General features: G+C 39.4%; 1 protein-coding gene across 1 annotated transcript in view; it reads right to left on the minus strand.

Annotated features, from left to right (window-relative positions):
• LOC140244186 (chromodomain-helicase-DNA-binding protein 1-like) overlaps positions 1 to 14,657 on the minus strand; it is a 28,852-nt gene extending 14,195 nt beyond the window's left edge. The window contains exons 1-10 of the mRNA XM_072323818.1: positions 14,528 to 14,657; positions 13,442 to 13,554; positions 12,385 to 12,497; positions 11,671 to 11,785; positions 10,558 to 10,671; positions 7,216 to 7,372; positions 4,279 to 4,367; positions 3,703 to 3,772; positions 1,574 to 1,684; positions 576 to 746 (exon numbers count right to left, since the gene is read on the minus strand). Of these exons, the coding sequence (XP_072179919.1) occupies positions 576 to 746; positions 1,574 to 1,684; positions 3,703 to 3,772; positions 4,279 to 4,367; positions 7,216 to 7,372; positions 10,558 to 10,671; positions 11,671 to 11,785; positions 12,385 to 12,497; positions 13,442 to 13,554; positions 14,528 to 14,624 (1,150 nt within the window). The 5' untranslated portion in view covers positions 14,625 to 14,657. The remainder of the gene's footprint in view (positions 1 to 575; positions 747 to 1,573; positions 1,685 to 3,702; positions 3,773 to 4,278; positions 4,368 to 7,215; positions 7,373 to 10,557; positions 10,672 to 11,670; positions 11,786 to 12,384; positions 12,498 to 13,441; positions 13,555 to 14,527) is intronic.
• Between the last annotated feature and the right edge of the window lie 281 nt (positions 14,658 to 14,938).

A 14,938-nucleotide genomic window follows, 5' to 3' on the forward strand; every position in this document is an offset into this window, starting at 1 on the left:
GCTCATCCTTCCTTTAAAGTCACTAAAATTTTGAGCATTCTTGGAGTGTATTACCAACAATAAGTCATAAGTGCAGTCATGTATCAAACAGTAATGAACAAAAAGGATATTTAAGTGTTGTCAAAAGGATAGTACACCTTGACAACGATAAAGAGTGTGTGTGCATGTGTGTTGTTATCAAAAACGACAAAATCAAACAAATACCCATGTACTGTATTGACATATGATAAATGCTGTTACAAACATCCCTCTAAAGACAACAGGATTTTCAGATAGCACAAATGCAAGTAAGAACAGATCAATTGATGTTTAAGCCCAAACATGCAGCAAGTCTTTCAAAGGATAGGTACATAAACAAACATAAATAAACAGAAAAAGAAAATTTCTCGTAATATTCTGTCAGTGGAATTTTTTGTTTCCTTAGAATATCTTGTATCAATCTGAATGTAATGTTGCTTTCAAGTAATCTCTTTTATATGACATAGATAATACCCTACATGCCTCCAGACCAAATGGTAGATCAAACCCCAGCCTATGCCCACCCCCATGCCCCTTGTAGCATGGTCCTGACTTACCCCTGTACCCCAGGTAGTCCTGAAGGATGTCCAGCATGCGTGTCATCTGGGAGAAGATGAGCACCTTGTGGCCCTGTTGCCATAGGAACAGGAGAAGTTTGTCCAGCAGGTGGAGTTTGCCACAGCAGTCGACGAGGTGCTCACCAAGCTCAAATGGTTCTGGTTCCACACCTTAGGTGACAATGGATGAGCATTTAAGACACATGAAAACATGAATGAAACACACATACACATACATATGTCCGATGTAACACATACGCTATTTGTTTGAGTGGGTAGATATACTTATTGTAAAATAAAAAGAATTTTACCTGAATTTTGAGAGGGGCCAAGATTTGCGAAAGTAAAATGCACATAAAAGTGTTCGTTTACACAAAGCATTGAAAGCAGGTGTAGCAATACTTAACAGTTTCACGCCATGGAAAAAGCTGTCAACTCTAATTTGTGAAAGTTTCATACTACAAATATATTTGGTTTGGCAGTATCCATTTTCACACAATTTGAGTGCAAAACCTCTACTTTGACTCATACAGATGGACACTTTGTAACACATCTATACATAAACTTAGGAGTGCCAACATTCATCTATCAAATTCAGGGAATTTCCAAAGAGTAATCAGGGAGAAACTTGTCAATTACAGACAACTCAATGGGCACAAATGATTCCCAACTCAAAGAGAGTTTTGCATTTCCCAATACAGACATGACGAAATACTGAAGTTTTCAGGAAGCCTCATATAGTATCACAAAGACAAGGCAGCTCTCTGTGTACATTGTATCGATGTGTCCAACATTTTCCAATCACTTCCAAGCAGAGTCAAAATTCATATCACTGCCTTCACTGATGTATCATGTAGTTTCATTAAGTTTTCTAAATACACATAAGAGAGCAAAAGAGTATGGTATATCATGCGTCACACCCAGCAACAACCATACATCTACACATTCTACTCTGCACCCCATTATAGAGGACAGATTCTGCTGATGAGGAAATTTACCATCAAAGAGGTAGGGATGGTTCACACACTTGCGCAGCTGGACGAGAACATTCATGAGACTCGTCTTAGTCCGGCCCATACCTGGAACATCCAGCTGCTGATCAAAGGCAGCTGAACAAAAAAGAAAATAAATAGATAGAAATACAAATGAAAATAAATAAATAAATAAAGAGGGAGAAAAGGTGTGAGATTATTGTGATATTTCCAAGCACTCTTGCAAATACATGTAGGTCCATGATTACGGTGTAAGTGCAGCTGTGATTACTATTAGCTGGCAACATTTGACTGATAACTAATAATAATAAATAACACTTATATAACACTTAATACTGACATTACTGATTAATAAAGAAAAATATTAAATTACAATACAACTGTTTGCATGATTGTTCATGGAACTCCAAGCATGATAATAAATCAAATTTGAATAACTCAGCCTGTATCAGAAGCACATACTCACACTGATGATGTGAAATTTATAATTTCAAAATGTCTTTTTCTGTGCAGTAATATCGTGAGAAGTACCACATAACTTTAATCAGTTTTTAATGTAGTATAAGTTTGCAGAATTAAATTTTTATGGGTTTGAATTTGTCTGTTTGTAGAAAGAATTTGGTACTGCACTTCTGCATTGCACTTGTCTGTGCAATATATTCATGAACTAGAAATGTCGCTTTGGCGACTGGTATGCCTCCGCCATAATGCATGATTTTCCCAATAGGTCTAGATAGTACATGTGGACACTGTGTGATTATATTTTCACAAAATTGGCAAAATATTGAAATGACAAGTTTGTCACAAATGTGTTGAATGTTCACCTTCCTTGACCTACATAGTAGGTTTAATTAGATGAATAGGAGAGCATGTATCTAGGGATTTAAGGACTTTAACTTGACTTTGACCCATTCATACATTTAGGCATTGAGTAATTTTCAAGGTACAGGTGTGGAGAAAAAGTGCAATTTCTGAATTGAATAGTAAATTGTTACCATTTTTATCTGGCCTTGACCCTAAAATTCATATGATAATTACTTTCAGGTAGAACATGCATAATATGTACTCAAAGTTTCAAGGTAACTTGAGCCACTTCCGAGATATGGAGGAAAAAGTTAGTTCAGCACTTTCACTTGATCTTTGACCTTTTGACCTTTGAGGCAAAAAAAGAAAAGAAAAAAACCTTCCAGAGAATTTCTATTAGGTTACACACGCATACACCAAATGTAAAAAAATAACCCTGCTGGCATTGCATAAATATGAGGGTAATAGTAAAATTTTGAAGTCTTGCACTTGACCTTTGACCCCTGACCTTTGACCCCATGAACCCTACATTCACTTCCAGTCAGTACATGTATATACTATGTTCCATGAAGATACCTTGAACAATTTTCCAAGGTACACAGAAAAAAAGTTTTTTACTTGACCTTTTGACCTTTGACCTTTGACCTCATGATCCAAACTTTCACCAGAGAATTGTAATTGGGTAATACATGTATACACTAAGTTTCAAGAAAATCTCTTCAGGCATTCAATAGATATGGTGGAAATAGTGAAATTTTATGTATTTGACCCTGACCTTTTGACCTTTGACCTTTGACCTCATGACCCAAACTTTCACCAGAGAATCTTAATTGGGTAATACATGTATACACTAAGTTTCAAGAAAATATCTTCAGGCATTCAATAGATATGGTGGAAATAGTGAAATTTTATGTATTTGACCTTGACCTTTTGACCTTTGACCTTGAGCATGTGCACCCAAAAGTTGATAGGCACAACTTCACCCCCTAATACACATACATGCCAAGTTTCATTAGGATACCTCAACAAGTTTCGATAGTTACCTTGTCCACAAAATTCATTACGGACGGACGGAAGGACGGAAGGACGGACGGACGGACGGACGGACGGACGGACGGACGGACGGACGGACGGACGGACGGACGGACGGACGGACGGACGGACGGACGGACGGACGGACGGACGGACGGACGGACGGACGGACGGACAACCCGAAAACATAATGCCTCCGGCACCACTTCGTGGCGGAGGCATAAAAACCCATAATTTACAACTGAATGACACAAATTCTGATGACATGGAAAAGTTTTGGAAATGATCAGTGAGCTTACCATAGTCCTTTGTCAAGATTGCCTTGTACAACTTCTTCTGCAGGGCAGTCAGTCCATGAAACAAAATGACCTACCAGATAAAACGTTAAGAGAGCAGAAAAGCAAAGTTTTAGTAAAGGGGATAAGTATGGGTAGTTTGCTCTAGAATTACATTACAATTCAATATAATCACTGCCAGTGATAGGTCCCATATTTCACTGATACAGGAATATAGTGAGTGAAAAAAAAATGTCATATTGTACATAAATGTATACACATCTTATTTTAATCTATTCTTACTACATATTCAAGTTCTTGTATGTTTCCAGACAACACAGATATACTGCGATTATTACTCATTGAAAGATGACAGTCAGAAATCTAGGAATGATCTTCAATCTTAAAGTAAATTCCTTCTTGTCCTGTGGACAAAAACTCTAACACTTACGATTTGTTCAAAACTGTGATGCCACACACAACAAAATGAAGAATGGGAAAGGAAATTATTCATTTGCAGTAGAATGGGGCACTTATTCAGAATAAGCTGCAACAGAAGGTTTCAGATGGATGACAAGCAGTGTAACAATACAATGATACCTCAGACTTCTTGGGCAGATCCAGGACCACCTCTGTTTTTGTGCGTCTCAGCAGAAACGGGAGCAAAATTCTGTGCAACTTGTCCATCACTGCCAAAAAAGAATCACAATTTGCAAACTGTACAAGATGCAGCTGTTGGAAGCATCATTTCACATTGTTGTAGTGTAGTTTATGTGTTTACTAGTGTATGCTAGTCTCTTCTCAAGGACAGGGTGACAAGCCAGCTTGGGTACTAGAATTAACTCTTTGGCCTGAATTCACGAAGGTGGTACAAATGAAACCATGTTTTAAACCATGGACAAAAACCATGGAGCGCAAAGTGTCGCATGGAATATTTCGTTACAAAATCAGTCATTTCGTCGATGAAATGATTATTTTGTAACGAAATGACAACCTCTTGTAACTAAATGAACATTTCGTCCACGAAACGATAATTTCGTTAACGAAACGGTCATTTTGTCGAGGAAATCTTCAATTTCGTAACGAAATATTCCGTGGGACACTTGGCGCTCCATGGTTTTTGTCCATGGTTTAAACCATGGTTTCATTTGTACCACCTTTGTGAATTTGGGCCTTTATGTGCCATGGAGAAAACCCCCTGTGTGCCACATTATACTGAGACAACAACTGAGATAACAGACAACAGTCATGCTGAGGAAAAACATTTTGTTTTTCAGATATATGAAACTTTTATAGATTTTTATTTCCCTGGACAACTAGAGAGCAAAGTTACAGAGGAAACGCCAAACTTTACTTTGATGTAAATTGCATGACAGATATATGATTGTTTTTCTTTCAAATGACCAGTAGTTACATTATTTTAGAGGCATTACTTTTGCATACAAAACAGTGGCTGAAAATTACAATATACTTGTAAATTCAGTGAGGAACACCACTTGATAGTCAATCACCACATAAAATGCAAGCTACATGTGATAGGAGTGGAATCGCATGAAATGTTCTCATTGTATAGTGGCGTTTGGCAATTTATCGATTGGTTTGGGTGGGATTGTGCATTTGAGCAAAACATGAGAACTTGGCATGCCATTGACCAAGTCAGGCATGTGAAAGTGGCACATAAAGAGTTAAGAGGCTTGCTTTGAGGCCCTGCCCAGATAAGTAAAGTACAGTGTTTTTCTTGTCTCCTATGATAGGTAGTAAATAACCACTGTGTCCCTCAGACAGGACTTAAAACAGTGGTCCTGTGCATCAGAGTCAAAATTCATACTATAAGATGTGAATGGCATCCACTGCATATCTCTATAATCATGAGGAGCAGGGTGTCAACCATAACAATATGGTAGGGCGAATGATACCAACACCATCTGGTTTGCTTTAAGTAACCAGGAATTGTCAGCAAACAGTATTAGCCTATCACAAATCAGTTTTAGATTTGAACAAGGAAAAGTAGAAATTACGCGGTGCGTAATGTCCCCGCCGGAAGTAGCATTTTGTAGCAAAATGTACAATATAGGTCAAAAATCAAGGTCAAAGGTCAAAGGTCAAAATTCTGTGTAGAAGTTTTGAAGTGCTCACCTAGTGACATCACATAAAGCAAACGGAATCAAAATCGGGTAAGAAATGGCGAAGGAGTAGCATTTTGTAGCAAAATGTACAAAAAATGTAGGTCAAAAATTAAGGTCAAAGGTCAAAGAAGTCAAAGGTCAAAATTCTGTGTAGAAGTTTTGAAGCCCTCACCTAGTGCCATCACATAAAGCAAACAGAACCGAAATCGGGTAAGAAATGGCGAAGGAGTAGCATTTTGTAGAAATAAGTACAAAACAGGTCAAAAATCAAGGTCAAAGGTCAAAGAAGTCAAAGGTCAAAATTCTGTGTAGAAGTTTTGAAGCCCTCACCTAGTGCCATCACATAAAGCAAACGGAATCGAAATCGGGTAAGAAATGGCGAAGGAGTAGCATTTTGTAGCAAAATGTACAATACAGGTCAAAAATGAAGGTCAAAGGTCAAAGAAGTCAAAGGTCAAAATTCTGTGTAGAAGTTTTGAAGCCCTCACCTAGTGCCATCACATAAAGCAAACGGAATCGAAATCGGGTTAGAAATGGCGAAGGAGTAGCATTTTGTAGCAAAATGTACAATATAGGTCAAAGGTCAAGGTCAAAGGTCACGACTGAAATTCTGTGTAGAAGTTTCAAAGCTCCCATGTAGTGCTATCATATAAAGCAAACAGAATCAAAATTGGCTCATAAATGACAGAGAAGTAGCAAATTGAAGATTATGATCACACACGGACGCACACACGGACGGACACACGGACAGACGGACGGACGGACACACACACGTACGGAGCCCGTTTCATAGTCCCCTGCTCGAACTCGTTCGGCAGGGACAATAATGTGCACACAAATAAAAATCAGGTGAATGGTTGTTGCTACCCTATTCTTTATTTCTCATCAGACCAAAAAGTTTTCACAAAGAATTTTTGGAATGCACAGTTCTTCCAGTCACTGCAATAGTTACGTTATTCTGCAATGAAAGTTTATTGGCATGCCATCAATGGTAGACTAATAGAAAAATTATGATTCTTATCTTTCAAAATATTTGTCTGATTGGATGTTCTCCCCTTTTTTGGAAAACAAATCAAAGAGGAGAAAAATAAACTCCTTCAAACCCACTTTGCTATCTCCAGCATAGACATGAAAAGAGATGTTGAGGAACTGCATTCACAAAAACTGCATGGTTAGAGATGCAAACCAAAGCAACCCTTCAATTCATTTATTACCATATTGAAATAAATCATAGAATGCATTTCTTTTCTTTTCTTTTTTAATAAAAGCCGTTTTTGAGCAAATTGAGAGCACTGAGGATTGTGCTGGGCCATCCCTCACAAATCAAGACACAACTGACAACAGAGAATCACATCTTACAAACCTGCAAATATATGAATATGAGGAGCACAAAGTGAGAAATGACCTTTACCTTCTTTGTCACTTGTGTCAGAGAATTCATCCACAAACTGATCGCAGAGGCTGCGACGGAAGATGCGTGGGGCAACGAAGGAGAGGAGCGAGTAGAGTTCGCGAAGGTTGTTCTGTACGGGAGTGCCCGTCAGAAGGACTCTGTGTCTAATGTTAAACTATGAAAGGGAAAACACATGACAAGATTTTAAATAAAAATGCATTCTTAATGATTCTCTGCACACAAATGTTCACAAGATTTACTCTAGATTTCTTCTTGTCTTTGGTGTGTGCGTTTTTTCAAGTAAAGGGCAGTACAGAAGGGGGTAGGAAGATGGTGCCTGACCCTGCTCTCTCATATAACAGGATGTACTATATCAATCTTTGTGTGATGTAATTTCTACATTGTCCAACAATCAATAACAAAATCAAACAATCCATCATTTTTAAATGAGTGACAAGGTACCAAAAAACATGGCAATCGCCAAATTGTGTCTCGCCCATTCGCGTACAAGGAATTAATATTTTTCATAACTCCCAGAAGTTAATTGACCTGCTGATGACCTTTGACCTTGTGGTGACCTTCAACACCCTAAGGGACATTTACCATCCAAGTTTGGTCACAAACGGACAAAGGGATCAAAAGTAATGAGCCATAATCGAAATGCGCCATAAAAACTTAACATTGGGCCCTAAAAATTTGTTGACCCCTGTCTGTGACCTTTGACCTTGTGATGACCTTTAACTCCCCAAGGGACATCTACCGTCCAAGTTTGGTCACAAACGGACATAGGGATCAAAAGTTATGAGCCACAATCAAAACGCGCCCTAAAAACATAACATTGGGCCCTAAAAGTTTGTTGACCCCTGTCTGTGACCTTTGACCTTGTGACGACCTTCGCCTCCCCAAGGGACATCTTCCATCCAAGTTTGGTCACAAACGGACAAAGGGATCAAAAGTTATGAGCCATAAATGAAATGCGCCCTAAAAACTTAACATTGGGCCCTAAAAGTTTGTTGACCTCTGTCTGTAACCTTTGACCTTGTGGTTACCTTCAACTTCCCAAGAGACATCTACCATCACCCAAGTTTGATTGCCATTGTAGCAACATGTGCTGAGTTACGTGTGATAAGAGTCTTGCATGTAAACTTTAACGTATGACCTCAAATGACCTTTGACCTTATCATGTGACCTCTTACGGCACCATAACATGAAGGTACCCCCAGTGCATCCATCACCCAAGTTTGATTGCCATTGTAGCAACATGTGTTGAGTTACGTGTGATAAGAGAGTCTTGCAAGTAAACTTTAACATATGACCTCAAATGACCTTTGACCTTATCCTGTGACCTCCAAAGGTACCCCCAGTGCATCTATGAGCGTGTTTATACAGAGAAGCAAAATACGCGCTCATGCTGGCTTCATGCGGTTCATGCGAGAGGACCTCTCGAATTTTGCTCTGTATAAACACGGCGTATGCCGGCATACACCGCCAAATGCAGGCTCATGCGAGAGGTTCCGTCCGCCACCTTTTGAGGTGGCCGATGCGAGAGGAGCCTCGCGTATTTTGCTGTGTGTTTATACAGACGACCGAAATTCGAGAGGTAACCGGAAACCTCCAACGGCACCATAACATGAAGGTACCCCCAGTGCATCTATGAGCGTGTTTATACAGAGAAGCAAAATACGCGCTCATGCTGGCTTCATGCGGCTCATGCAAGAGGACCTCTCGAATTTTGCTCTGTATAAACACGGCGTATGCCGGCATACGCCGCCAAATGCAGGCTCATGCGAGAGGTTCCGTCCGCCACCTTTTGAGGTGGCCGATGCGAGAGGAGCCTCGCGTATTTTGCTGTGTGTTTATACAGACGACCGAAATTCGAGAGGTAACCGGAAACCTCCAACGGCACCATAACATCAAGGTACCCCCAGTGCATCTATGAGCGTGTTTATACAGAGAAGCAAAATACGCGCTCATGCTGGCTTCATGCGGCTCATGCAAGAGAACCTCTTGAATTTTGCTCTGTATAAACACGGCGTATGCCGGCATACGCCGCCAAATGCAGGCTCATGCGAGAGGTTCCGTCCGCCACCTTTTGAGGTGGCCGATGCGAGAGGAGCCTCGCGTATTTTGCTGTGTGTTTATACAGACGACCGAAATTCGAGAGGTAACCGGAAAGCGTGTATTTTAATATATGTCATGATCGAACTTCGTCTTCTCCTTCTTACTGAAAAACTGGATTTCAATTGATCATTTGGCCGGGTGGTTGTCAAGAGGAACGTTACAAGAATGACCTTCAAGCTTGGTGGTCCTGATGACTTTGCCGGTGCCATCTTGATTTTTTTCATTTTTTCCCATCATGCAATAAACTGCACTGCGAACGTGACCTACAGTATGCTTGACCCCAAAATTCGAGAGGTCCGGTTCAGCTGAGGTCCGCTCGCATCGGCTCGCATCTGCTCGCATGAGCCGGTATTTTGACTTCTGTATAAACACGAGAAATAAGCGCTCATGCGGGAGGTAAAATAACGGCTCATGCGCGCCGATGCGAGAGGCTCCTGTATAAACACGCACTATGACCCAAGTTAGGTTGCAATCCAAGCAACTTATGTGAAGTTATTTGTCAAAAGAGGGTCTTGCAGGTAAACTTTAACATAGAAAAGAGAGTCTTGCACATACTCTTTAATATATGACCTCAAATGACCTTTGACATCATCACCTGATCTCCGACAACACCATAACATGAAGATACCCCTAGTGCTTCTATCACCCAAGTGTGGCTGCCATTGCTGTAACAGTTGCCAAGTTATGCATCATAAGAGAGTCTTGCAGGTAAACTTTAACATTTGTGACGGACGACGGACAGACGCCATTTGGATCCCTTAGTCTTGCCTTCACCTCCGGTGGGCGAGACAAAAAGGACAAAAATGCATGCAGAAAGAGCAAATTGTTTATTATGCTATAAAGCACACAAATTCAATACTAGATACATGAATTCATCATATTTTTTATGTTTGCTTTCGTTATTTGTTATTGCACAGTTTCTTCACCATCTCTAGTTTCTCATAAATGCACACCCAGTGACAGAATGAAGTCATTTAGGTATGACAAGGAAGCTAGCAGCATGAAACTATAGAGGGGGAAGTTTTTTGTCCATCTTCAAAGCATGCAGTTTGCAGTAGCCAAATCAATAGCCCCGCTCCTCACTTGAATGCACACAGGCCACCATCTTCGTGTACCCCCGCAAAATACTTCCCACACAGTACACAAATGATGACAGGGTACGCCAATATGGCTGTGGTGGCGATAAAATACATGCTCGAATAGTTCTTCCCCCTCTACAGTTCCATGGCTGACACTCACCTCTTTTAGAGTCTGGTGCAACAGAGACTCCTGGTTCTTGAGGCGATGAGCTTCATCCACCACCAGCACAGCCCAGGAAAACTTCTCGAGGAAACTTGTATCCTTTATGCACATCTACAAACAGCAAGAATATAAAATATGAAGTTTCAGATGAATACTGTTCCCCTTGCCTCCCTAAGATAAACACTCCATGACTATTGGCATCATTTGCTGATAGTTACCATGGGCTGATCCAGGAATTCCGTAATGGGGAGGCGCCTTTGCCCCAGTGCGCCTCTGGATCTGCCATTGGTTCCATATCCACTAAACATACTGTGTATCACTAATAGGTTAGAGCACCTTCCACTAAAAAAAAAAAAAAAAAAAAAATCTAATATCTCAACATATGATGTGAAGAATTTGAAATGAAATTATTAAACCTGGCCTCTCCCTACACTAGAGTTTCCCTTTGATTTACCTTCACACAAATGTTTGTTCTTTTAAAATAAGACAAACAAGATAACTGCAGGCATCCTTTGCACCAGATTGCTGCTTTGACAATGACCAACTCTTGAAGAAAAGGGAATTGCTGTTGCTTCAAAAATGACCATTTTAAAAATGTTTAATGCTGATTTCCATAGAAACCAATCGAAGTGTCACAAGAACACATTGGCTCATCTATTGTATTAGCCATATATCCCATCCATTCATTTTTTTTTTTAATTTATTCTTTTTTGCTTTTTGTGAATTGGGATTTCCCAATAATTCGCGAGTGGTTAAATCCACAATTGTGGAGTACAGTACTGAATGGACAAATTATGTATGTGCATGTCACATTCATGTTCGGGATCAGGGTTAATATCTTTGTGTGTTTTTAATTTAGCAAATAGCACCCAAGTCGCGAAATTTGCAAAAATAAAAACCTCATGAAATATTTGGTGTATGCAGTAATTTGAATATGTCAGTGCAAATGATATCAATGTTTTGTGAAAAATTGGAAACTTGAATTCCCAAATTGTCCTCAGTCTGACTCTCTTGAACCATCAGCCCTTTTGTATGTTTGATTTTACTCCATTCATCAAAGTTACATTAAGTGCAATCCTCAAAAGGGAAAGAAGGAATTCACTTGCGCACCTCGTAAGTGGTGAGGATGACATCGATGTTATCCAGCCCTGATATCTCCTGACGAAGCTCTTCTCTGTACTCCTTGTCACCAGTATAGGACACGACTTTGAGATGTGGAGCAAATCTGTAATGGAGGTGAGATATGGAAGAAATGGTATCTGAGCATATATTTTGAAGTTTGAATGAAAATTAGAATGCACCGAGTCGAATAACCAAAGACGGGTGAATTTAAATCATTTCTGCATTGGAGGTCAGATAGGGTAGAAACGGTACTAGATAAACTGAGATGGGTGAATTTTAATCACCTGTGTAACAAAATAATGTCAAACTTTTCTGGTTTTATTTTCAGAATCAGTCATTTCTCTTTCAGAACCAGTTCAGTGGATACAATATGGATAAGTGTTTCCATTTATACTCTTTAACCAAACTTTTTTCAGAAATTACAACAAAAATACTTGTTTGCAGTGTTACCTATGCGACACGTAAAACATCAGTTGAACCTGTCCATCTATTTATGACAAAATATGCCCAAGGAATTTTCTGACTAATTACTTTCCTTATTGACTAAAAAACTGTTCGTGTTGTACCTATCTTGCTTATTCAAAAAGATAGCTGTCATGTAGCAAGACACACTTTCAATATATTTCAGAGTAACAGAGTTTCAAGCTTGCCTCAAATGAAGAAGGAAACAACTGGAAATTGTAAGATATTGTTTAGACAAACCTTTTCAATTCATCTTGCCAGTTGCCCATAACAGACAGAGGACTCACAATCAGAGCTGGTTCGTTTTTGGTGGCAGTTTCAGGGCTCAGCATATAAACTAGGAGTGAAACAGTCTACAAGAAGAAATGAAGGAAATAAAAATGAAAGAGAGGGAAACAAGCAAGGTACACAGTGCTCTCCCATTATAAGGAACACAGTTGTGACAAAATTCCTATTATCAGTACAATGAAGTAAAAATTTAGGCCACAACACGATCGGCGCTATACTTTTTATTGTTTCTTGTTCGGTTATAATGAAATTTGGATATAATGAAAGAAAACTGCTGGCCCTGACGACTTCATTATAGTGGGAGTCGACTGTACACGATTGTACTTGACATTACTTCATATTGATAGAGTAGTATACAGAAAGTAGTAAGCATTTATGAGTTCACTCTAAACAACTCATGGAACACGGTACAAACATTAATCTTTGGTGGTATTTTCCAATTACTTACTGGAGAGCAGCAGCACAAAACAAAATAGCATCAAGTAGTACTTTTCTTCAGATCTGTCCCCAATTGTAGTCCTACACAAGGGACTAAAAGCCATTGGTTGCTTGCTTACAAGCATTCAATGCATCATTAGCATTGAAAAGAAAGAAAATCAATCTATAATGCAAACCATAAAATTAAGATATTGTAAATTTGCCTGCCAACATCCTGCAACATTCCTATTCTTACTCTTTATTTTCTTTTATAGTATATATACTTCACATGGGTCCTGAGATCTGACTGGCTTTGGAGATGGGGATTCTTCATTTCCTTATCACAGTCAAACAGGAGCTTAAAAATGCTACAATAGCATTATTTCTCTTTGCTGATACGGTGAAATGACCTTCTTTAGTTCCAGGTACATTGTATTGCCAACAGCTCGTTTTTGCACAATACAGTATGGATCTGATATTGGGATTGCTGCAACAAGTATTAAACAAACAATAAAAAAGTGCTAAAAAATACCGCCCACAAAGAAAAGCAAATGAAAACTTAAACAGAAACAAAATCTTAAACCAAAATTACCTGACATGTTTTTCCAAGTCCCATCTCATCCCCAAGTATGCAGCCATGGTTTCTATGGAAACGCTGAGCCATCCAGTTGGCCCCTTCAAGTTGATAGGGTCGTAGGGTGATGTCTGAGTGAAAATAAACCGACACAAAGCTATTTACAGCAATTAGTCTAGTTCACAATCATTTCTGTTGCTGTTGTAAGACTGCATATATATACAAGCTGCAAGTCATATACTTTTTATAGTTGTCGACCAGTTTCTACAAAAGAAACTGTACATCTGCATATTGCTGCTGTTGCTTACTTTTTAGAGTCGAAATGGCAATAAAACTGTATTTTTAGGAGTTTCAATACTAATGTACTTTTTTTTTTACCCACGTGAATATCTAAAATTCCACGTATCTGAACTGAGCCAACTTTAATCCAAAATCAGTTAGGGTAAAACCCCCAGTATTCAGTCATTTAAGCTTTTCTGCGATATTCTTTAAACTAAAATAATGCATACATACATCATATCTACAGCAATGTATGTGAAATATATCAAATTTCTTTCATCTCAATTTTCATTTTGTTAAATATCTCATAGAATTGCACAAAATCCCAAAATATATCAGTGTAGACATGGTCTAAGTTAAATTTACACACTGATTTCTAACTGAGTTTAAACTTCACTTAAAAGATACATTTCACAATATTAGATGACTAACTTCAGTGACTGCGCATGCAGCAGGCAGCATACGAATACCGCGATCGCTTGCGAAATTGGCGAAGTCGAATGACGTATTGACGAAGTCTGAAGTATGAGAGTTAGAGTGAGGTTTTTGATTGACAACATGAACGTCAACATCGATATCAACGCGTCACGACAGCCGATTGGGTTCAAATGAGTGATTAGGAATAAGCCATTTAGTATTTTCTGTGATTTTGATGCAAGGTAGTTTGTTGAAATTCGAGATATCCACATGGACACGAAAGTAAATTTACATCATCGCCAGCTTTGCGCCTCACAATAGGTTCGGCTTTTCATTCCTTTATAATGCATGTTCCTGCTCAAACGCTTTACTGTATCATTCTATTCGTATACCAACAAATCCACGTACCTTTCAGGCCGAGCTCAGAAAACTGCCCAGCAGAAAGTTGTTCAAACTTGGTATCTGCATTTTCAATGCTGCTGATTTTCGTGAGGAGTCGGTCCATGATGTCGGCAGGTTGTTGTCCTACTGCTCGAATACTTACTGTGCGGGAACTGTCAAGTAAGAGCTCTTTCAGTTTCACTAGTGTAGTACCCTACTGCATACAGGGCACAAAAGCACTGCACACGGCTACCGGCTACACACACGCGCACAGCAGCCACAGGATCCCCTGCCCACATGCCGTAGTCTGCATGCTCACTCGCCACCTCTCTCACCTCCCTGCTCTATCGCAGCTTGAATGATCGCAAGTCCCTGCTTGCAATGATGACATCATGGTTATAAAAAGAACGGACCTGTGAGCCGATCTTGACATCACTA

Source organism: Diadema setosum, chromosome 21, assembly GCF_964275005.1.
Source record: "Diadema setosum chromosome 21, eeDiaSeto1, whole genome shotgun sequence".
Lineage (NCBI taxonomy): Eukaryota > Metazoa > Echinodermata > Echinoidea > Diadematoida > Diadematidae > Diadema > Diadema setosum.